Source organism: Lepidochelys kempii, chromosome 4 (assembly GCF_965140265.1).
Source record: "Lepidochelys kempii isolate rLepKem1 chromosome 4, rLepKem1.hap2, whole genome shotgun sequence".
Lineage (NCBI taxonomy): Eukaryota > Metazoa > Chordata > Testudines > Cheloniidae > Lepidochelys > Lepidochelys kempii.
In genome coordinates, this window is record NC_133259.1 from 58876773 (window position 1) to 58900767 (window position 23995).

Below are 23995 nucleotides of genomic sequence, written 5' to 3' on the forward strand. Positions count from 1 at the left end.
GGGCAGCAAAAATGATTGGGGTATGGAACGGCTTCCATATGAGGAGAGATTAATAAGACTTGGACTTTTCAGCTTGGAAAAGAGATGAATAATGGGAGATATGATAGAGGTCTATAAAATCATGACTGGTGTGGAGAAAATAAATAAGGAAGTGTTTTTTACTCCTTCTTATAACACGAGAACTAGGGGTCACCAAATGAAATTTATAGGCAGCAGGTTTAAAACAAACAAAAGGAAGTATTTTTTCACACACAGTGCACAGTCAACCTGTGGAACTCCTTGCCTGAGGATGTTGTGAAGGCCAAGACTATAACAGGATTAAAAAAGAACTAGATAAATTCATAAAGGATAGGTCCATCAATGGCTATTAGCCAGGATGGGCAGAGATGGTGTTCCTAGTTGCTGTTTGCCAGAAGCTGGGAATGGGTGACAGGATGGATCCCTTAATGATTACTTGTTCTGTTCATTCCCTCTGGGGCACTGGCATTAGCCACAAGTTGGAAGACAGAATACTGGGCTAGATGGACCTTTGGTCTGACCCAGTATGGCTGTTCTTATGTTTTTAATAAAGATAATGTGATTGTTAATCCACAACATTGGAAAGGTGATTTGAAGGCAGATACAGTATCTGAAAACTACTCTAACTTATACTTTAAAATGGTCTAGATTTCACATTGGCTATGTCATTTTAACAAGAAGGAAAGAACAATATTCACAGAAATAAATGAGTCAGACAAAAAGCAGAAGTCTCACACTATAGACTAAATAGTAGAAATAACTTTTTAAGGACAATTGGGCATTGGTACCAGTTACCAAGAGAGACTGGAACTGAGTTAGTAAGGCAAGACAGACAAGGAACTATAGGGATGCAGTAAAACACATTGAAAACTACCTTGCAGTGAGGTAGGGGATGAACTAGATTATACAACATATCAGTACCAAACTTAATATCTTTGAAACAATTGATATATTTTGAATGGATTAGCCCGGCATGGTTTTCCTTTGTGAAGAAGTCCTGTTTTAGGGAGTATTGTGATGTAGGACAGTATTAAGGGAGATGTCAAGGAAATGGTTCTTCTAGAGTAAATAGATGTGAATTCTGAATGAAATGTTAATTCTAAGTACTGAATACATGTTCTATTGTAGTCCAAGAAAAGGGGACTGAGTGTTGAAGAGAAGAGAACTCGTATGATGGAAATATTTTTTGAAACAGTAAGTGTTTTAATTTTTGCATATTTCATAGAATATCAGGGTTGGAAGGGACCTCAGGAGGTCATCTAGTCCAACCCCCTGCTCAAAGCAGGACCAATCCCCAAGTTTTGCCCCGGATCCCTAAATGGCCCCCTCAAGGATTGAACTCACAACCCTGGGTTTAGCAGGCCAATGCGCAAACCACTGATCTCTCCCTCCCGCTCCTGGCCATTGGGAGCACCCATAAGGAGCCAGAGAGACTGAGTGGCTCGGGCACTGGACTGTGATTCAGGAGTCTTGGGTTCAGTTCCTGGCTCTGCCACTGTCCTGCTGGGTGACCTTGGGCAAGTCACTTCCCTGTTCTGTGCCTCAGTTTCCCCATGTGTAATATGCAGATAGTGATACTGATCTCCTTTATACAGTTCTTTGAGAGTGACTAAATGAAAAGCAGTATATTACTATTCTTTATTAATGTACCATAGGGGGAAAATACCTTTGTGATTCCATCAAACTGCTAAATTTTTAGCCAGCTTTATTTTTCCTAGGACACAGTGGCCTTACTTGCATTTGTGAAACTATCGGTTGCTGATCAAAGGTGTTGGTGAGAGGTGCAGATGAGCTTGTGCTAAGTAGAGTTTTGGATGCTCTTTTAGTTAAATTGTTCGGCACCAGTTCAACTGAACTTTTATTGATTCCCTTGTCAGCAGTGGATAAGGTATTAACAGTTAAGTCGAAAACCAAAAAGGTTTATTTTTCAGGTAGTGCAACGGTTTCAAATTTAGGTACAACAGTCAGGAAATCCAAAGTTAGATTTCTCATAACATCAGTAATTGCTGCTGACGTGCTTGTGCTTCATGTACTTCTATGTAGTATTTCTCAAACATTTTCCTGTAAAGGGACTGCCATGTGTAACAGAGGTGGATGCACAAAGCCACATGACCTGGTACCTTAATAACCTCCAGTCCATATGTGAGGGAGCAGCAAAGTAAAATTAAACAGGAATTTGGGACATTTTCAGTATTTGCTTTGTTCCTTAGGCTCCAAATCTCATCAGTTTCACTGTGCTCCCACAGAAGGCAGGGAGGTAGTTAGGGATGCTCAAATTCGACAGTATGGGAGAGGGATAAAACTGGGAAATAGGAAAGGGAAGGATGAGAATGCACCCAAAAGAGGGCAGTGGAAGGGGAAGAGAAATGGAGCTCCAACTCAGAGACACCTTTGTGTTTGTGATGTAACTGAAATATTATTTATTTTGTTTGTTAAAATTAATTTATTGTGATGCTGCAGTGCAAAAGCAGCTAGACTAGGGGCTGAGGATCTGGCCACAGCGCTCTCTTCCCTGAGGAGCTAGCAGCCTAAATTTAGGCATGAAGCAATTAATTAAAGTAACAAAGAAAAACTGGAGGAAATAACAAAGCCTACAACAAAATAAAATCACTTTTTATTTTCAAGTACTTTAGCTCTATCTTGAGGAGCATGCAATATTTTTCCTGGAGAAATGAAAAAATACATTAGATATGGTACTTGTATATTTGTTGGGATTAATTTAGTAAAGAACGTAGACATGACTTAAATGAGACCGTCATTCAGAGCTGACGTGCCTTTTGTGTTTTGAACAGAAAGATGTGTTCCAATTAAAGGATATGGAGAAGATTGCTCCCAAAGAGAAAGGAATTAGTAAGTATTAATGCTTTCCCCCCTCCCTAAAACTTGTTTAGACATTGAGAATTGTTTTGTGGACTAGTTATACTGTGTGCATTTTCATGTTTTCACATAACACTGACTTTATGATCTTTATAACAGTAACGTTAAACAAAAGAAAAAAAATACCTAGCTGCAACTGGTTAGTCATGGTGACCTAACCAAGTGTAAATTTAGAAACTGTACATTTTATGCACGCACATCCCAACCCTATGTTACTAGTAGCTGTAACTTATATTGGACATTAAGGCCAACATTTTCAAGTGCTGATGTCTAAAGTCTGGAACTTGTATCCCTAGTTAGCTACCTAAATACATGGCACGATTCTCGAAGGAGCTGAGCACCTACTGAAGTCATTGCTGAGCACCCACAGCTTCCATCTCTGAGAATCATGCCATATGTTTAGGTGCTTAACTAAGGATTTAGGTGTCCAACTTCAGATTATGGCCCATTTAACTAGATCCTTGGCAGTTTCAGAGACCAAAAGAGCATCCGCCACCACAGAAGTAACTGTGAGACTGCCATTTGGTCCCCACTCACCTTTACTAAGCACTACAGGCCTGACCTGCAATTTTACACGTAAGTGTCCTTTTGTAGGAAGGTTTTCCCTCTATAAAGTAGTACTTTAGGGAAGGGGATTGCTAATCTCACGTGCTCTGATGATTTTTCTTTGTTGCTTGCTACATTCCAAACTGGTCTAGATTAGGGGAAAAGTCAGGACCCAGAATGGAAAATATCCAGGAACAAATTGTCTTCGTATTGTGAGCTATCCTATGCATGATATTGCCATTAGACATCAAAGGGATTCTCTGCATGGAGTGGCTGTGGCACAAGATCTTTATTTTTGGTGTCTTCCAGATAGCTTGTGAAAAAGGAATAAGCTTTTCAGAAATATGTGTTTGTGGATTATGTGCTTTGCTTAGAACTACAGCAACATAAATAATCTGCAGTGAAAATGAAAATAGGTGTAGTACATTGTCTGTTACATTGACATACTTGCTTCGCAATCATATTTTAAAATAAAGTATAACCACTTAACACATACACTGAAGAAAAAGTGACTTTTTTTTTCTTTGTTAGCCGCAATGTCGGTCAAGGAGATCCTGCAAAGTTTAGTTGATGATGGTATGGTGGACACCGATAGGATTGGAACTTCCAATTATTTTTGGGCTTTTCCAAGTAAAGCTCTTCATGCCAGGAAGCGTAAATTGGAAGCACTGGAGACTCAGGTATATTTGTGTTGCGAAAAGCACTTGTTTGTCTGAATGGTATTGGCATTCTGTTTTCCTACAGTCCTTGCCATATCTATCTCAGTTTGTTACAGGACATGCTGCCAGTAGGTCCATTTCACCCAGCTAATAAAGTTTTTTTTCCTGCTATTTTACCGTTTTATCAAAAAGAGCCTATTCATGAGCCAGAACACAGATGCTTTAAAAAATGTTGCCATGGTTGAGAAGATTTTTTTGTTTGTGTTCCATTGATGCAGAAAAAAATTGTGGCCCATTTGCTTCAGATTCAAAACATTTTTACCTGGGGAATTATCTTTAAATTATTGGGCAGTATGCATTTTCCTTTTTACGCCATTGTATGTTGTGGCTGGGTGATGTTCTGAGGACTAAAATGGACATCCCAGCAGAGTGCTGCCTTAACTTGGGTATCTGTTTCTGGCTGGTAGCTTTAGTCCTCAGGTACCCTGTCAAACCAACCCTGCACTCCTTTTTAGGGGAGTCGACCAAACTGGTCACAATGTTCTAGATGAGTGCATGACTCTCTTTTGAGCCAACGTTGTTATTCTATATTTTCAGTATTATTTCTATTTGTTTTTTAAATAAACCCAATTATTCTGCTTGTTTGTTTGAATTGCTGTTCACTGGAAAGACTTCTACTCGTCAGTTTTGTTTATTCAGAGTATAAATATAACCAAAACTCAGAGGGCGACTTTTTGTAAGCAACTTCATGGTCTGATCACATGACATTTCTTTTAATCTGTTCTTTCCCTGATTTGGAACAATTAACTGATTCTTCAGTGAATGGGTTATGAATACAAAATTTATTTATTTCAGAGCATGTTACTTATTTAACTAAAGGTGGAATGAGCTGAGGCCTTGTTTACATGAGAGTTTTCTCAGTGTAGTTCTTCATCCACTCGGCTTTATCTAAACTGGTCTAAGCGGTTTCCCTTGTGAATCTCAGCATCCACACAAGACTGCTCTTATTTTTTAAAATAGGCCCACCACATTCTGGGCAGGCACCCCTGGGTCCAGTGTTTTGCTGCCAGGCTCTATGTATTCTGGGATTTTTCTTTTGATGCATTGTAGGGTAGCTATTGGAACCTACTGAGATTTGGGTCAGATTCACAAACTCCCATGATTCCTTTCCTAATATCCCATAATTCCTCTGGTTTTTCACAAGCCAGCGTGATTTTCAAAGTGCTGTAAGGCAGCATGGAGGAAGCACTGCAATCCTGACCATCACTAATAGGAGCAGGGTGTTCCAGATGTATTGGCAGTCATGTAGGCAGGTGCTTTGGATGAGTTGGAAGAGATGCTAACATGACTATGATGCCCTCATATCTGTTCCTGGTTCCACCACTGACCTTGCAGGGCAAGTCACTTACCCTCTTTGTGCCTCAGATCACCAATTTTTATAGTAGAGGAGCACTTGTGGCACCTTAGAGACTAACAAATTTATTAGAGCATAAGCTTTCGTGAGCTACAGTTCACTTCTGAAACCAATTTTTATAGTGAGTTTAAATAACAGCTCCCTCACAGGTATGTTGTGTGGCCTCATTAATGTTTGTAAAGCCTCACATCCTTGTGTGACATCTGAGATTGTCAAATGAAAGGCACGATGTGAGTGTAAATTATAACGTGAACTGCTTCCGCTATCCTCAGCAGGATGACCTTGCAGCATTTCCAGGTGTGGCCTCCAGTTGAGAGTCTGCGGGGGATGGAAATTAAATCCATTTTTGCCGCAGGGCAGTAACACTGTGCTGGTTCCTGTCTGACATTTTAACAAGGTTTTTAATTCTTTGAAAAACTAGATCAGTTTAACTCTCCTCCACTGACCTATTTTGGAATTAGGTTCCTAGCAAAAGTAGTAAAATTCATCACCTCATTAGAGCATCCAAATAAGATAGAGACAAGGCAACTTGGGAGATCTACAAACTGACCAATTGAAAAACCTGCCACAATGTAAATAAGCAACTGAGCAACCAAATCAGTGTGTGCCAAAACTCCAGCCTTGTTCACCCAAACACACCATTACAACTGCCTTGTTGAATGCAAATTTGTTTTTGGACATGTCATTTCAAGTCTGACTGAGTATAATTTATTTAAAAGACCACATAGCCTGCTAGCAGAACAATGAAATCGATATGCTATAGTCATTATTTTGCCCTCTGGCCTATCTTATCTCTCTCTCTCTCTCTCATATTGATGAATATTATCCTTGGAATATCCTGCAGTAGCTGCATTAAAATCACACTGAATATTTAAGATCTTATCTACATACATTAGTTGTACTCTACTGGTATAGTGAAAGTGATATTGCCACTCTAGTGTATATGCAGTTATAGTAATATAAGGGTGCTTTATATCAGTATGGCTAGTCTCATATGGGAAGGGGAATAAACTACACTGGTATGAGCCCTTTATATCAGTATACCTGCATTCACAATAGGGGTTGTACTGGTGTAACTACTTCAGGAAAAAAATCACACCCCTAACTGACGTAATTATACTGGTCCAAGAACTGCATAGGCTGGGCCTAAGACATTCTTTAGGTTTCTTCGACGTATTATTCTGAGTTATTGAAGGGGAAGGGAATTATATAGTACTTCAGTTAGAAAAGACAAGTGGACTTGCTTGTTTCCTTTTGGATCCTCACTATTCTGTAAGTAGGCTTTTCTGAAGAAAATTTGCATTTCAATAACAGTAGCTCTCTGGACACTTATTTTTACTAGATGTTGAAATGTTCTGTCTATGATTACAGACTTAAAACAATTAGTTACATCTAAGTGTTTATATTCTTCCTTACACGAGCACTTGCATATGTTTTCTTAATGCTTTCCAAATCCAGTCAGCAAGTCTCTCATGTCATAACATGTAAAGCAGCAAATCGTAAGTTATCATCCCACTTCTTTAGCACATCACACACTTTTGATTATAGTCATACAGCCTACAATGTGCAGTGTGATATGTTTCCCTTTTGTCTGTCTTGTCCAGGTCCATTTGTATGGTAATATTTATTGTCCCCTCCCCTCATCCGTTTCAGAATCTGAAAAATGTAGGCTTTCATATTGGAGAAAAAATAGTTAGCGGTTTGGTAGAGGGTGAACCTTTCTCAAGTGTGCTGAATTTAACTGACACTATGTAGTCTTTGGCTGCGTTAGTGCTATGAAATTATATTTAGGACTTGTATTTTTTGCTGGTAGTAACAAATGTGGCTGTAGTGAAGATAGGACTCTAAGAGCTTTGTTAGTGGTTGATTTTTTTTGTATCCTAGTGTTCCTAATGTAGATAAGACCTTTGTAGAGAGCCTGAATAAATAGTTGTGTGACGGGGTTGAACTCTTTCCCCCCCAGTTACTTCAGTGAAGTGTTAATGCTGAAGACTTGCAGGATATAACTACTAATTTTTCAAGTGGCGAGCTTAAGGCTTTTCATCACATACATCGCTACAGCTGTAGCGTAGCCTATAGTGAAGACACTCCTATAAGGACGGGAGAAGCTCTCCTGTTCGCGTAGTTAATCAGCCTCCCCAAGAGATGGTAGCTATGTCGGTGGGAGATGCTTTTCTGCCAACATGGAGGAGGAAGACATGGGGGTGGAGGAGAAAACAGGTGGGGTAGGTTGGTATTACTATATAGCTCAGAGGTGTGGATTTTTCACACCAGTATAGGTCTGTACTGTAGACCTGGCCTAAACCTCTTTCTTCAGCTTTAGAATGTGTTAACTAAGATGATCTAATAACACACCTTTCTATTAGTCAAAACAAACAGTGAGTTGTGACACAGACATTTTTGTAAATGTGAAACAATGGGCTAAATTCCTCCCTGGTGTAACTCAACAATTAAGCCTATGCTTCAGCCTGACCAGCTAGCATATGTTAAAGTCTACACTAGAGTTTTAGAATAGGTGTTTGCTAACATGTTCTAACACATTTTGAAATCCTAGTGAAGACAAGCCTAGGGGCAGTCAGTTTAACAACTGCTTTTGCAATTTAACACTTGTTTCAGTCTTTTAGGAATTACTAAACCACACCCAAATTATTCAGCTGATCACCAGCAATGGAATCTGACTCATCTATTCAGAACCAAGAAAATAAGAAACTTTATTCTTGGATATCAGTGTTGTGGTTCAGCTTTCATTACGGCTATGTACACGTTTGTTTTTTCAGGAAAACTCCATTGCATTATCAAAAGTGATGTTGGGACACAGTAGTAAAAATGCTGGAATTCTATACTTGTGCTTTTACCTTTGCTGTCGCTGGTGGACCTGCAACAGTGTGCGATTTCTTGAAAAATGCTAGGGGTAGGCAAGACTTAAATATTCCTCTTTCAAAGCATTTCCAAATTCAGTGCAGTAACTATAAATTACTAGAAGGTCCACAGAGAGCAGAAAATACTGTTCCAATACTTTTATTTTGGCCTCCCTTGAAAGTAGCTTGTTTCTCCTGTAATCACGTAAAGAGCTCAAGATTAAATCATTGTTTGTTTTTAAATGGATATTTTCTTTGAAGAAACTTCCCCCCCCCCAAAAAAAGTCATAATGCCTTTGGTCACTTAGTAGACACTTCCCCATCCTTTTTTCTCAGTTCTTAGTGAACAGCGTGAGTACATTCTAGGCAGTGATCCTGTTGTGCAATCAGCAACATGGCAATTAACTTTGGTTTTAATTCCCTTTTCATTGTGGGTGTCACTGTTGTTTGGGTGCTTTTGTTTTTTAGTTTCCCATCTTGCTGTTGGTTTTCTGCTAAACACCCAGGGTGGAATCATGGCCTCGTTGAAGTCCATGGCAAAACTCCCATTGACTTAAGTAGGGTCAGGATTTTACCACTGCTTTCTAACCCAGCTTCCCTCTTGAGAACCACAAGAAGAAGTGTGAATAATAAAGCTGGCAAACATCTTCAATCACATGGTGTCTGCAACAAATCTTGTTTCCAATAGCCTACAGAATAAGTAGTACCAAATGAACCTCTATGTCTCTGCCAAGAGAAAGATTACTGACAGTGTTGAACAACTGTTTTCTAAACAATGTTTTTTTTGATGGGAATAGACAAAAAGATTTTATTCTCTTCCAAACTTTTCCCAGCAGCAGGTCCAGATAACTTGCAAGCAAGAATTTTAAAAGAGTTGACCAAGGAGTTTTGTGGATCATTGTTGGTTTTCAGTAAGTCTTGGAACACTGGGGAAGTTCAGGGAACTGGAAGAAAGCTAATGTGTAAATATTTAAAAAGAATAAATGGAACAACCTGAATAAATATAGATCTGTCAACTTGATATTGATCCAAAGCAAAATAGTGGAATAGCTGATATGGGACTTGGTTGATAAAGAATTAAAAGGATACTAATATAATTAATGCCAATCAGCAAAGGTTTATGGAAAATAAATCTTGTCAAACTAATTTGGTATTTTTTGATGTGATTATAAGTTCGGCTGATTAAGGTGGTAATGTTGATGTTATATATTTAGACTTCTGTAGGGTATTTAAGTTGGTACCACATGACTAGAATGATACAAAATTAACATTATACATATTAAATGGATTAAAACTTTTGCCTAAACTTCAGTGTGAGCAGATTAGGCACATGGTTGGGCCAGTAATGAAACTATGTGTACTGTAACTATTGGCTGTCCTATTGTGATACTAGGGCTATGAATATACTTGATGGTATCTTCTTATGTTGGCATTAGTGTGGTTTATAAAGTTCTATATAACCCTTGTTAGCAGAAGGTCAGTGATTGCATTGGCTACTTGGATCACAGCAGTCCCCACGGTAGATTTGCTCACTCCGAATCGATTCCCGACTGACTGGTAGAAGTCAGGTGTTGCAAGCTTCCACAGGGCTATCGCCACTGGCTTCTCAATTGTCAGGGCAGCTCTCATTTTGGTATTCCTGCGCTTCAGGGCGGGGGAAAGCAACTCACAAAGTCATGTGTTCCAGACCCATAATCATTTTTGTTGCCCTTCTCTGGACTCTTTCCAATTTATCCACATCCTTCTTGTAGTGTGGGGCCCAAAACTGGACACAGTACTCCAGATGAGGCCTCACTAATGTCGAATAGAGGGGGACGATCACGTCCCTCGATCTGCTCACTATGCCCCTACATATACATCCCAAAATGCCATTGGCCTTCTTGGCAACAAGGGCACACTGCTGACTCATATCCAGCTTCTCGTCCACTGTCACCCCTAGGTCCTTTTCTGCAGAACTGCTGCTTAGCCATTCGGTCCCTAGTCTGTAGCTGTGCATTGGGTTCTTCCGTCCTAAGTGCAGGACCCTGCACTTATCCTTATTGAACCTCATCAGATTTCTTTTGGCCCAATCCTCCAATTTGTCTAGGTCCCTCTGTATCCTATCCCTCCCCTCCAGCGTATCTACCACTCCTCCCAGTTTAGTATCATCCGCAAATTTGCTGAGAGTGCAATCCACACCATCCTCCAGATCATTTATGAAGATACCTCCAGATCATTTATTGACGGTGTGTCTGTGAAGTATAGATTCCCCCACCATCAGTTGATGTAAAATAGAATTCGAGTGATTTTATAGTAACTTTTTTTTAAAAAAAGCTGGTTTTATGTGAATTATAGAGGGATTATGGGCTAGATTTAAAAAGATAAAAATAAATTAAAAACGTGTGTTACCTTATTTTGTATTGTATATCCCATGATTATCTTTTGAAGGAAAAATATCAGCCTTTTAGAGAGACACTCTGAAACTGAATGCAGAATTTTTAACACAATGGCATCTCCCTCTCTTTTTACCTCTTTCGAAGAATTACTGGCCCAAACCTGTGCCTCATCTGCTCATGCTGAAGTTGAGGCAAAAGTCCCCCTGACTTCAATGTGAACTGACTGTGGGGAAACTTATTTTGGGTCAGACTCTGAAACTTGCATTAAATAGTACTTTACTTCATGAGTGAAGTCCCACTGACCACTGAATAAGCAGATTTTAATAATCAGTGGAGTAAGGTGATGTGACTGAGGATGGTAAAATCTGGTCCTGGGTGAGGAACTCCTAGTATTCTAACAAATGTAATGGTACTTTAGGCCTTCGAGGTGGCGTGCAAGTGGGATGCCAGCAACCACTTCCTCCCTGGGGGCAGCTTCACCCAATTTGCTGACTGGAGGTTCATCCCCTGGGCCTGGCTCGTCTGCGTTCCGCTGAAAGGGGCCATGTGCCACAGGAATAGAGACAAACAATACAGGAAGTGTGGCTATGCCAATGAGACACTCCCCCATGTCCTGTGTAGCTGCAAGCCTCATTCCAGAGCCTGGCAGCTGCGACATAACGCCATGCAACATCACCTAGTCAGAGCCATCCCACTACCCATTGGGAAGATGGCTGTGAACTCCGCCATCCCCGGAACCAACAGCCAACTGTGAGCAGACATCGTCATCACTAATGAGGACCAGAAGAAGATCATGATGGTGGATGTCATAGTGCCCTTTGAAAACAGGACCCCAGCTTTCCATGACGCCCGAGCTCGAAAGGTGGAGAAATACACCCCTCTGGCCTAAACCTTGAGAGCTAAGGGTTACCAGGTTCAGACACACCCGCTGATTGTTGGAGCCCTCGGCACATGTGACCCCAGTAACGAGCATGTTACGAGAATGCGGAATCGGTCAATGCTACGCTCAGCTGATGTGGCAACTCATGGTTTTGGACGCTATCAGGTGGTCAAGGGACATCTACATAGAACACATCACCAGACATCGGCAATACCAGGAGGGATGAGCTGGAGTGCCGATGAGAAGCGTCGTCGGGAAAGTAACTGAAATACTTTCCTCGTGGATTGTACTTTCTAAATGGACAACCTATCCTAAATTCTCAATTACTGAGGGACAATCTTCACTCATTGCTATATTTGCTTTCCACAACCAACTCTCTGTATAAGTACCTGAATACTTGGATGCGAATATCTAAACTGTATTCTTAAATTTATTCACCTAAATTTGGGGGTTATTGCTGATTATGCACTATATGTATTTTATGACTTTAAAGACAAACTTTGTATTGTGTGGATAATCTAAGCACTATACCAAGATGTACAGACACTCTTTTCTTAACATGTGTATTATATAATTTTTTAACATTAGCTTTAATAAAATTTTTAAATCTGTTTTTATTTGGAAGCTCACAGGACAGAGGTCCCCTCTTTGGAATGAGTGGCACATGAAAAGTTCACACAGGAGAATTTAAGGCCACTCACTTGTCTGATCTGTGAATAAAGCATCCTCCAATTTCAGTAAAGCTAAATTTCAAAACTTGGTTTGAAGCAGAGATACTTATTTTAAGAAAAAAAAGGCTCCTGCGTTCTGCGTACATTCTTAATAGGACAGCTAATTGTTACCGTACATATGGTTCCTTTACAGTCTGTACCCTGTACTTGGAATTAGAGGTGACTTTAGAAGTGACTTGATTGACTGAACATTACTTCTAGTTTATGAAATCAACAAGAGTAACAAATGCAGCTGTGAAAGGCTGCTGTCAAATTGCTAGATTTAGTCTCTGTGTGTGTTCCACTCTGGGATTTCTAGTACGCTTATAATACGTAAATGTATACCTTGGACTTATTGTGCATTCAGCTTCCAGAATAATGACTTGAATTATTTTTGTGCTCTCTTTAGAGAGTGATTGGATATAGAGTATAATTTATATCAGTCCCTTTTGAGTAACACATACAGTGTCTGGGATTGTCTGTGTTTTGTCCCTGAAACTTTCTGACAGTATGTGTTCTAGCTGGTTAGAAACCGCAATCACTGAAAAGCCTTTTAGGTAAAAGTTGTCAAAAGAAGACTTCCTTTTTTTAATGATGATGTTCTTCAGCATTCTTTCTGCTGTCCACTGACCTGGTAACTATTAATCCCCACTTGTTCTCTTATTTCCCAGTTCAGCAAATTCTAAATTGTGCGCTAAGAAAAACAGTGACAAAAGTTTCTGGGGAATTGCACATGTTAAAAACTTGCACTGTTTTGTCAGATGTGTCTGATGGATTTTTGATTGCTGTTTCAGCTCTTACTGTAAGATTGCTTGCAGTTGTGAAGCGAGGATAAGGAATGAGGCATTTCTGCTTGTTCTCATTTTTGTTCAGGTTGATTTGACATACTTGATATCTGAGTAAACAGCCATCTGTCCCTGAAGTCTTGCCAATTACACCAACTCTGAAAGCAGTCAGAGAAACTTAATTCTTCCACTTAATCATGTGCAAGTCCTCATTCTATCTTTTGTCAAATCCATCTTTTTGTCTAATTAAAAAAACCTTGGTCTGGATTTCTTATTTTCTGTTTCCCAACTGTAGAGTTTACAACTGGCATTATAGCTAGATAACAAAATAAATAAAAATAAAATTATTTTCTCTGAAGAAACATTTAATGACTTACGTGTTAGAATTAATCCCAGATTAAAATTACAGTATTAAAAACTGCTTCCTTTCAAGTATTGTAATTCAGTTAATAGTGTGAGGGTTGTTGTATCTATGGCAAGGAGAGGTAGGTCAAAAATTTCAAAAACGGATACTTAATATTAGACTCCTAAGTCATCGTTAGGTGTCTAAATAAGGGGCCTGATTTTCAGTAGTACTAATTATGTTGACTTCAAGAGGAGTTCATGGCTGCTCAGTGCTACTGAAATTCAGGCCGCTTTGGAGCCTAACTTTTTTAGGCACCCAGTTTTATGGTCTGGACAATTCTCCATCATATGTTTGTAAAAGGAGTCAAGTATTTTTCCAATCACGATTCCCTGCAAAAATATCTTCCTTTATTCAGCTAGCATGAATATTTCTTCATTCATTATCTTCCAAGTTGTTAATTCCAGTTCTGCTAACTAGTGCTAGTAATTACTTTTGTTTTTGAATTTTTTTTCTTTTTTTTTTTTAAACCTGGTACTGTTTAAGTCAAAGCTTCTTCAAACATGTTACCTGGTATTTCACTTTTTACTAACAACAGCTAAATTCTTACTGAATTTGGCACTGCAGTATATAACGCAAGGATTGCTGCTGATGGAAAAGTGCATACTTCCAACTCCTAATTAATGTATGAGGAAAGTAGTACGTGTTCAGATATAAAATACAGCTCTTTAGTCAATCGTCCTGTATTTTTCAAAGGGTATGATATTTGCTTTTCTAGGAACTAGTATTAAGAACAGAGAACAAAATGAAACTAAAAGCATCATATTGCAAAAAATATTTAATGGAGAACTGCTGAAAACAACTATTACTTTCCAACTTGACCCATTCCGCTTGTTTCATGCTGGCTTTATTTTAAATGCCTAACGTAAAACATCACAGAACAAAATAGGTGTTTTAAATATGATTAATTATCCTTAAATTGTCCAAAGCATTCATTTTTTTTATCATTGAGAAACATGCTTGTAAACCATAATTGTTCAATTATAAAAATCCTTTGCAATTCAATAGTAACAAATCTCACTGGTGTTGGGGAAGAAATATATTGTGGGCAGTTTTAAAAATAAGGTTCAGGAGAAATTGTTCTGTGTACCACTCTTCCACTATGAGCAGTGTAAGAAAACTTTAGTATGAAATTTTTGCTAAAGTTGGATTGATTATTTTTCTCCAGATTTTTAAATTAACATTCAACTGAGCTAATCTGTCTCTTTATGGTACAATTTCATATATGCAAAAAGAAAAGAGCTTTTGTACTAAGTGCTCTCTCTCTCTTCTCCCATCCCCCAAAAGAAGAGGCTTCCCTCAGGAGTCTAGAAATGTAGTGGGACTGGTTTCTTGCTTCTTACTCTTGCTGTTCTCCATTTTTCCATTCTACTTGTCATCCCTCTTACGTTTTTTTTTCCCTTCTATGGAAGCCTATTATGCATATTCCATTGTCTGAAGACAAGATTCTTATAGCTCTGCCTTCATCTTCTCTTATACTTCCTGTGCTTCACTATTTTGATTGCTTTCTTTGACTCCTTCACTAGGTGCAGATTCTATCCCTTCTTTCATGCTGTTCAGCAGGCTTGGAACAACTGCCCAATTAATGTATTTCAAGTTTCTCCTTTTCCTTACAATGTCAGAAACTTCTTTAAAAACCTATTTTTTTGACATTATGTGGTATATAATAAACATGTCCCATTCTTTCTGTCCTTCCCTGAAACTGTTTTTTCTGTATCCAGTGTGTCATTGTGGGACCTGTTCCTACTTGGATTCAGTTTAGTTATTGTGCAGTGTTTATGTACCTAAGTGGCACTTTGTGAATGATGATAATGCCTTCGGTATCGGTGATCTCTGGAGAGCAGAGCAAAACAGCTGTCTGGTACACTTTTTATCACAGATGCACTGCTTCTGTTGTGAGTTTCCTGGCAGTGTAATTAGCTAGCAAACATATATCTTAAATATCTGTACCCTGCTTTAATCAGCAAGTGTGTGATTGGAACTATATATGTATAAGATAAATAATTGTATCAACAGACCTTTGAGTCTGCAGTTCAATGTAACTCTAGTAGTACAGCAGAAACCAATTCAGTACAGTGACTTGGCCTACAGACTGATCTACGTTATAAATAGCTTTAGTTAGTAATAGTTGGAGAGTGCTATTTTTGTAGTGTTGTATACACTTGGTTTTAGTGCAAGGATTATGATTTTTAACTTGTCTATTTTTAATGTTTTATTAGATGAATTTCACTAGATTCCACTCTGTTCTGTATATCTGTATTTTGTTAGACTGCTTTCTACCTTCAGCTGATGAGTTACTCTTCCATATAATTGCTGATCAAAACAAAATATAGCGTAATAAATGCTGTAAAATTACCCTCTTCTTCGTACCTTCTGAGATCCAGTTTATCTAATCTCTTCAGTGATGAAGAAGGTTTCTATAATATAGACAGGAGCATATAATTTTTTTATACATGCAGTTTTTTTATACAAAACAGTCTGTTTTTTGTTCAAACGAAAAAGCACACCAGTGCTAACCTCTGGACTGAGACAAAGCATGGAGAATTTAAACCCAGAAGGAATTAATTTGACTAAATTATGAGTGTCTGAAAAAGGGACATTGGAATGGTGGTTGGAACTCGGTAACTATCTTGTGCACCATCTCCACCTGCTATGGTAATTATGTTGTCTTACCATCTTTGGTTAGGTTTCTTGACTCAAAGAAAACCAACTATGATGATGATTCTTTTAAAGACCAAAATGATACCAGTGTAACAGCTGAAAAATGCTCTTGGTGGTTGGCATATGGGACCTTTGGTTTGATTTCTGTCCAGTATACACACTGGAGTCTATGTTTGCATGACTTGTGGCAGATTTATAGCTGTTTTTAATGTGATAGAAAGGCAGGTTACATAGTTGGAGGGATATTAGTGGTTAGAGAGGTTGAGAATTTGGGATCTAGAAGGAAGATATCCAAGAAAAAATTTCACTGTTGTTCTGAAAAATAAGAGATCAGCACTTTAAGATAATGCATGTATTGGGACAGATTTCAGGAAGGTTTCAGTCTTTGACTGCACCACAAGGAAGAGCAAGGGGTGTGAAACTACTACAGCATTTGCTCAGGAAACTTCCTGAAAAAGCACAAGATCAAATCCGCACAGACACACCCCTGGAACCCCGACCTGGGATATTCTATCTACTACCCAAGATCCATAAACCTGGAAATCCTGGGCGCCCCATCATCTCAGGCATTGGCACCCTGACAGCACGATTGTCTGGCTATGTAGACTCCCTCCTCAGGCCCTACGCTACCAGCACTCCCAGCTACCTTCGAGACACCACTGACTTCCTAAGGAAACTTCAATCCATCGGTGATCTTCCTGATAACACCATCCTGGCCACTATGGATGTAGAAGCCCTCTACACCAACATTCCACACAAAGATGGACTACAAGCCGTCAGGAACACTATCCCCGATAATGTCACGGCTAACCTGGTGGCTGAACTTTGTGACTTTGTCCTTACCCATAACTATTTCACATTTGGGGACAATGTATACCTTCAGATCAGCGGCACTGCTATGGGTACCCGCATGGCCCCACAGTATGCCAACATTTTTATGGCTGATTTAGAACAACGCTTCCTCAGCTCTCGTCCCCTAAAGCCCCTACTCTACTTGCGCTATATTGATGACATCTTCATCATCTGGACCCATGGAAAAGAAGCCCTTGAGGAATTCCACCATGATTTCAACAATTTCCATCCCACCACCAACCTCAGCCTGGTCCAGTCCACACAAGAGATCCACTTCCTGGACACTACAGTGCTAATAAACAATGGTCACATAAACACCACCCTATACCGGAAACCTACTGACCGCTATTCCTACCTGCATGCCTCCAGCTTTCACCCTAACCACACCACACGATCCATCGTCTACAGCCAAGCTCTGCGATACAACCGCATTTGCTCCAACCCCTCAGACAGAGACAAACACCTACAAGATCTCTGTCAAGCTTTCTTACAACTACAATACCCACCTGCAGAAGTAAAGAAACAGATTGATAGAGCCAGAAGAGTTCCCAGAAGTTACCTACTACAGGACAGGCCTAACAAAGAAAATAACAGAACGCCACTAGCCGTCACCTTCAGCCCCCAACTAAAACCCCTCCAACGCATTATTAAGGATCTACAACCTATCCTAAAGGATGACCCAACACTCTCACAAATCTTGGGAGACAGGCCAGTCCTTGCCTACAGACAGCCCCGCAACCTGAAGCAAATACTCACCAACAACCACATACCACACAACAGAACCACTAACCCAGGAACTTATCCTTGCAACAAAGCCCGTTGCCAATTGTGCCCACATATCTATTCAGGGGACACCATCACAGGGCCTAATAACATCAGCCACACTATCAGAGGCTCGTATACCTGCACATCCACCAATGTGATATATGCCATCATGTGCCAGCAATGCCCCTCTGCCATGTACATTGGTCAAACTGGACAGTCTCTACGTAAAAGAATAAATGGACACAAATCAGATGTCAAGAATTATAACATTCATAAACCAGTCGGAGAACACTTCAATCTCTCTGGTAACGCAATCACAGACATGAAGGTCGCTATCTTAAAACAAAAAAACTTCAAATCCAGACTCCAGCGAGAAACTGCTGAATTGGAATTCATTTGCAAATTGGATACTATTAATTTAGGCTTAAATAGAGACTGGGAGTGGCTAAGTCATTATGCAAGGTAGCCTATTTCCTCTTGTTTTTTCCTACCCCCGCCCCCCCAGATGTTCTGGTTTAACTTGGATTTAAACTTGGAGAGTGGTCACTTTGGATGAGCTATTACCAGCAGGAGAGTGAGTTTGTGTGTGTGGTTTTTGGGAGGGGGGTGAGAGAACCTGGATTTGTGCAGGAAATGGCCCAACTTTATTATCATGCACATTTTGTAAAGAGTTGTCACTTTGGATGGGCTATCACCAGCAGGAGAGTGAATTTGTGTGGGGGGGTGGAGAGTGAGAAAACCTGGATTTGTGCTGGAAATGGCCCACCTGATGATCACTTTAGATAAGCTATTACCAGCTGGACAGTGGGGTGGGAGGAGGTATTTTTTCATATTTTCTGTGTATATATAAAGTCTGCTGCAGTTTCCACGGCATGCATCCGATGAAGTGAGCTGTAGCTCACGAAAGCTCATGCTCAAATAAATTGGTTAGTCTCTAAGGTGCCACAAGTACTCCTTTTCTTTTTGTGAAAACTACTGTTCTTATGCAGGGGGCATGTATAAATGTTCCTCTTCAAAGCATACATATATCAGTGAATTGACTCAATAGAATCCTAGCAATGACCTTTATACAATGTATTGTAAATCTTCACTGTCCAGTTATTTTTGCATCCTTTTATTACAAACTGAACTGGAAGGTAGACAATAGTACTTCTTCCAAAGTGCTGAACAAACATGATATAATTGGTCACCCCAACACTCCCTGCAAGGCAGGGATTAACGTTCCTTTATCAAACTTTTATTTGAATTATTGAGATGCCTAAGGGGTTAGCCCAGTGGCCAGCCACAGTAATAAGGATATTTCTGTGGTTCTTCCCCCCCCCGCCCAAATGTGTCCTAACTTGGGTTAAAATAGGCATGGCAACTCATGTCATCAGTTCGAGTTCAACCCTAGGTTTTCCAAAAGGCTTTACCTCAAGCTGCCAACCTGAGTTAAAGACTGAGTTGCTGTATCATTGCTTCTATTTTTAATCCAAGTTACCTAACCTCAAGTTAAGAATACATCTTTTTTTGCAGGGTGTATATACCCTGAGTGTGCTGATAGTACACATTCATAGATTCTAAGGCCAGCAGATTCCACTGTGGTCTGAACAACTGTATAACTCAGGCTATAGAACTTCATCAAAATAATTTGAACTAGAGCATATTTTTGAGAATATTGGTTTAAAAATCGCCAGTGATGGGGAATCACTTGGTGATCCTTAGTAAATTGTTCCAGTTGTTCATTACCCTCACTGGTAAAAATTTTACATCTTTTTTTCCATCTGAATGTGTTTATCTTCCATTTCCAGCCATTGGGTCTTGTTATATCTTTGTCTGCTAGACTGAAGAGCCCATTATTAAATATTTGTTACTCTTGGAGATACTGATAGACTCTGTTCAAGTCACCCCATAACTGTCTCTGGGTTAAATGAAACAGATTAAGCTCCTTGAAGATCACTCTTGTGGCTCTTCTCTGAATCCTCGTCAGTTTATCAATGTCTTTCTTGAATTGTGGACACCAGAACCAGACACAGTATTCCGGCAGTGGTTGCACCAGTGCCAAATACAGAGGTAAAATAACCTCCCGGCTCCTATTTACTACTCCCCTGTTTATGCATCCACGGATCACATTAGCCCTTTTGGTCACAGTGGTTGCACTGGAACAACGTGTTTAACTGATTACCACCCTGACCCCCCAAGTCCTTTTCAGAATCTCTGCTTCCCAAGATAGAGTCCCTTATCCTGTAAGGATGGCCTACGTTCTTTGTTCCTAGATGTATGACTTTTTATATTTGGCTTTATTGAAACACAAAGTGTTTGCTTGTACCAAATTTACCAGGTGATCCAGATTGCTCTCTATCAGTGACCTGTCCTCTTAATTATTTGCCACTCCTCCAACTTTTTGTCATCTGCAAATATTATCGATTGATTTCATTTTTTCCCCAGATTATTGATAAAAATATTAAGTAGCAAAGGGCTAAGAACTGATCCCTGTGGGACCCCACTAGAAACATGTTCTCTGATGATGATTCCTCACTGTCAAATAGCCAAATTTTAATTAAAAAACCTCCTCCTTATTGTCTTTACTGCTGGTGGCCATAGATTTCTCCCTGTATCCTTATGCTTCCCTTACCAATTTCTTACAATTCCTAGCTTCTGATTTATTTCATTACTATCAACTTCCCCTTTCTTATAGTTGTTATATATATTTTCTTGTTGCTTTCACTACTCCTCTAAGACAGGCTGTTTTTTTTAACCCGTGAGGCCTCCTTTCTCACTTGAGGCTTTTTGGACATTTAGTAAAATGTTCTTAAATAATTCCCAATTATAATTCATATTTTTCTGTTTAAATTCTTCTACCTGATTTGGCTCATAATTGTTTTCAGCTTTGAGAAATTGGCAGTTTTATAGCAGTGTGTGTGTGCGCTGTGTAGTTGTAGCTGTGTTGGTCCCAGGATATAAGAGAGATGATGTGAGTGAGGTAATACCTTTTTATTTGACCAACTTCTGTTGGTGAGAGAGACAAGCTTTCGAGCCACACAGAGCTCTTCTCCAGAGTGTAAGTACTTATTTGGACTTCATTACTGTTCGCACATAACAAATGTGATCAAGTCCGTTCATAGATACTAAGGTCAGAAGGGACCATTATGATCATCTAGTCCGACCTCCTGCACAATGCAGGCCACAGAATCTCACCCACCCACTCCTGCGATAAACCTCTCACCTATGTCTGAGCTACTGAAGTCCTCAAATCTTGGTTTAAGGACTTCAAGGAGCAGGGAATCCTCCAGCAAGTGACCCATGCCCCTGTTACAGAGGAAGGCGAAAAACCTCCAGGGCCTCTTCCAATCTGCCCTGGAGGAAAATTCCTTCCCGACCCCAAATACTGCAATCAGCTAAACCCTGAGCATATGGGCAAGATTCACCAGCCAGATACCCAGGAAAGAATTTTCTGTAGTATCTCAGATCCTACCCCATCTAACATCCCATCACAGGCCATTGGGCCTATTTACCATGAATATTTAAAGATCAATTAATTACCAAAATCATGTTATCCCATCAAGTGTTACTTGTAACAGCAGCATATAAAATATTTCTAAGCAGAAATGTGACTTTTTAAGTTGATAGTGTCCCTTTAAAGCCCATTGGAAGAAAGTGCTAGTGCATCACATTATGTACTGGAAAAATATGCTGCATAATCTTCATATACTAAAAAGAATCCTTAAAAACACTCATCAGTGGGAAAGTGAATTTGGGGAGTTCCTAGAAAAGGTAAGTAGCGTTCAGGGACACATAGAACTTTGAAAGGAGAGAATCATGCCTTGCCTCAGCTATTCATAGCATATCAAAGCTGCAGTAGATTGAAAGTGATGGAACTCTTGTCAGTTTCACGGCTTCATGATCGCTTGTACCTAACCAACCACCAAATTTTAGTTTGAGGTCTTCTGTAGAATTCTCCCATGTTGTATTCAGCACTTCTTAAGTTAGAAAATTGTCATCTGTAATATCTAGAAATTCTGAGGACATTTTAGTACTGGCAGCATGAGCCCTCCAGCGTATGTGACTCAGACTGAAGTCCCCCACTGTGATCATGCAGCCTTTTTTCATAAAAAGTATAGATAAGTGCTCAAGGGGCCGGTCATCCTGTTCCCTGGTGTGATTTGGTGGACTTGGCAGACACCACCAAGTACCCCATCATGTGCTTTCGCTATTAGGACATTGATCCATAAGCACTGAAAATAATTTTCTTTCAAGTCTTCACTGAGCTTGTGGTTATTTTCATTGACAGCAATGAGGGAGTAGTTGGACTTAATTCACCCAAATGTGCCTTACTTGTTACTGTAACTTCTATATAAATTGATCACTGTTAATGGGGGAGGGGGAAACTTCCACTCTTTCAGAGCATGTTTACAGTTGCTCAGTATATTGGTAAATCTTGTCCAGAATAGGAGGTAATATTTGAAAGTGGATGCTATATAAATAAGTGAGTAGTTGTGCAGTTTCCCACACGCATACACGCAGACTGCTCCAGCCGTAGCATCATCCGTGCAATTTAGCAGAACAGGGGAGCAGGATTTTGGGGACCACAACTTTGCACTCCATGAGCTTACTACAAACCAGGTGGTTGGGGCAGTGCCCAGGACTTGGCAGACTTTGGGAAGGGTCAGAAACAGTAGGTGGATCTGTCACAATATGCACACATTAGTCATTGCTTGCATTGAGTAGGGATGCAGTGGTGGGAGAGGTAACAGCAGCATTATGTTTCTGTATCATGTAGCCTCTTATACCAAGGTTTGCTTCTTGGGTTTGCTATGAAACAGGGCTGTTACTGGTGATGGAATGAGGTAGCAAAATTATGTGCCATGAAGGGGAAAACTCAATATATGACACCCGGTCTATGAATACGTTTATAAAATCAAACCTTTAAATAGCTAATAAAATATGTTGATTGGATTCTGTTTTTCCTTCCTCAGTTGGCTGAAAGTAGCCAGAAGAAAGAGAGGTTACAGCAAAGCATTGAGAAATCAAAAATCGGACGCCAAGAGACTGTAAGTTTTTGTCCATTTTTTCATTAAAGAATCTTGCTGTGAGGATGTACAATCTGTAGATGTTAATATGTTACAGTTTTATATAAAATCGTTGAAAATCTTAATAGAATGGCTAAATATTGGAAGAGAGGATGAGGGAGGGGGAAAATATCAGGCTTGCTAGACAGCCCTTTCCTTCATTGCTGATTCACAGCTGATTTTTGATCTGTGGTGAGTACCAGGTTGGGTGTTTCACAGGGTAGGAAATTTGGTGATTTGCTTCAGAGCTGCTCTTCATAAACCTGGATCAGATTGAAAACCAAACAAACAAACCCCCAAACTAACCTAATCATAGCTATGTGCTGAAATGCCCAGAGGCTGCTGAATAGCCAAATAAACCTAGTTATCTGTGAATTTAGGTGGTTGTTTAAAATTTTGTATCTTGATTTTAATTTGGCTAAATTTAACAAAGATCCTTTCTATGTTGAAACTGTTGAAGGAACACTGTCAAACTAAACTTAAAACATGCCACTTCATAGGCATGTTAGGTGGAAATGTGTTTCATACAGTATCCTAGCTAAACTGAGCATTGGGACAGATAAATCTAGATTCTTACTGATCAGTAGTATATTTGAAGTAGATGATGTTACATTATTTTTCGGCGGGACAGTATAGATCTGAAATATTTGAATTAGTTTTTGTACTTGGGAGGTTGCTGCTGCCCCAAAATGATGTGAAACAAAGGTAAGGTTTTTGTTATGGAAACAATAATTCCATTAAAAAAACTGTTGAGAATGTTAGTATTGCACAATCAAGTATCTGGGTATCAGAAAATGTGAAAGTTAAGGATTAATCTGTTACGATACACATTGTAATCTTGAATTACATGACCGCATACTAGTTCTCAAATAACATAATACAATTTTTCTACAGCCTACAATACATGTGTATAACTTTGTAATAGATTTTTGTTACTCTCACTAAGTGGTCTACTGTATGGTACCTTTGGTGATAAAATTATAATGTAAAGTCTCTTCTTGAAAATGGGCTATATTTTAAATTTTATTATTATTCATTCAGTACTCTGAGTAATCAATTACTGTAGGAAGAAAGAGACTCTCTCAGAGATGCTATATCCACGTTAAAGCAGTGGTTCTCAAACTTTTGTACTGGTGAGCCCTTT

At 39.5% G+C, this 23995-nt stretch overlaps 1 protein-coding gene across 7 annotated transcripts in view; it reads left to right on the forward strand.

Moving 5' to 3' along the window:
• The window catches only part of MND1 (meiotic nuclear divisions 1), a 53259-nt gene that overhangs the window by 9168 nt on the left and 20096 nt on the right, over nt 1-23995 (forward strand). For 6 of the 7 annotated variants that reach the window (XM_073341393.1, XM_073341394.1, XM_073341397.1 and 3 more), the window contains exons 2-6: nt 1147-1212; nt 2811-2868; nt 3364-3471; nt 3973-4121; nt 22759-22833. In XM_073341393.1, coding sequence (XP_073197494.1) covers nt 1147-1212; nt 2811-2868; nt 3364-3471; nt 3973-4121; nt 22759-22833 — 456 coding nt within the window. The remainder of the gene's footprint in view (nt 1-1146; nt 1213-2810; nt 2869-3363; nt 3472-3972; nt 4122-22758; nt 22834-23995) is intronic. The other variant, XM_073341395.1, reaches the window with a different exon arrangement.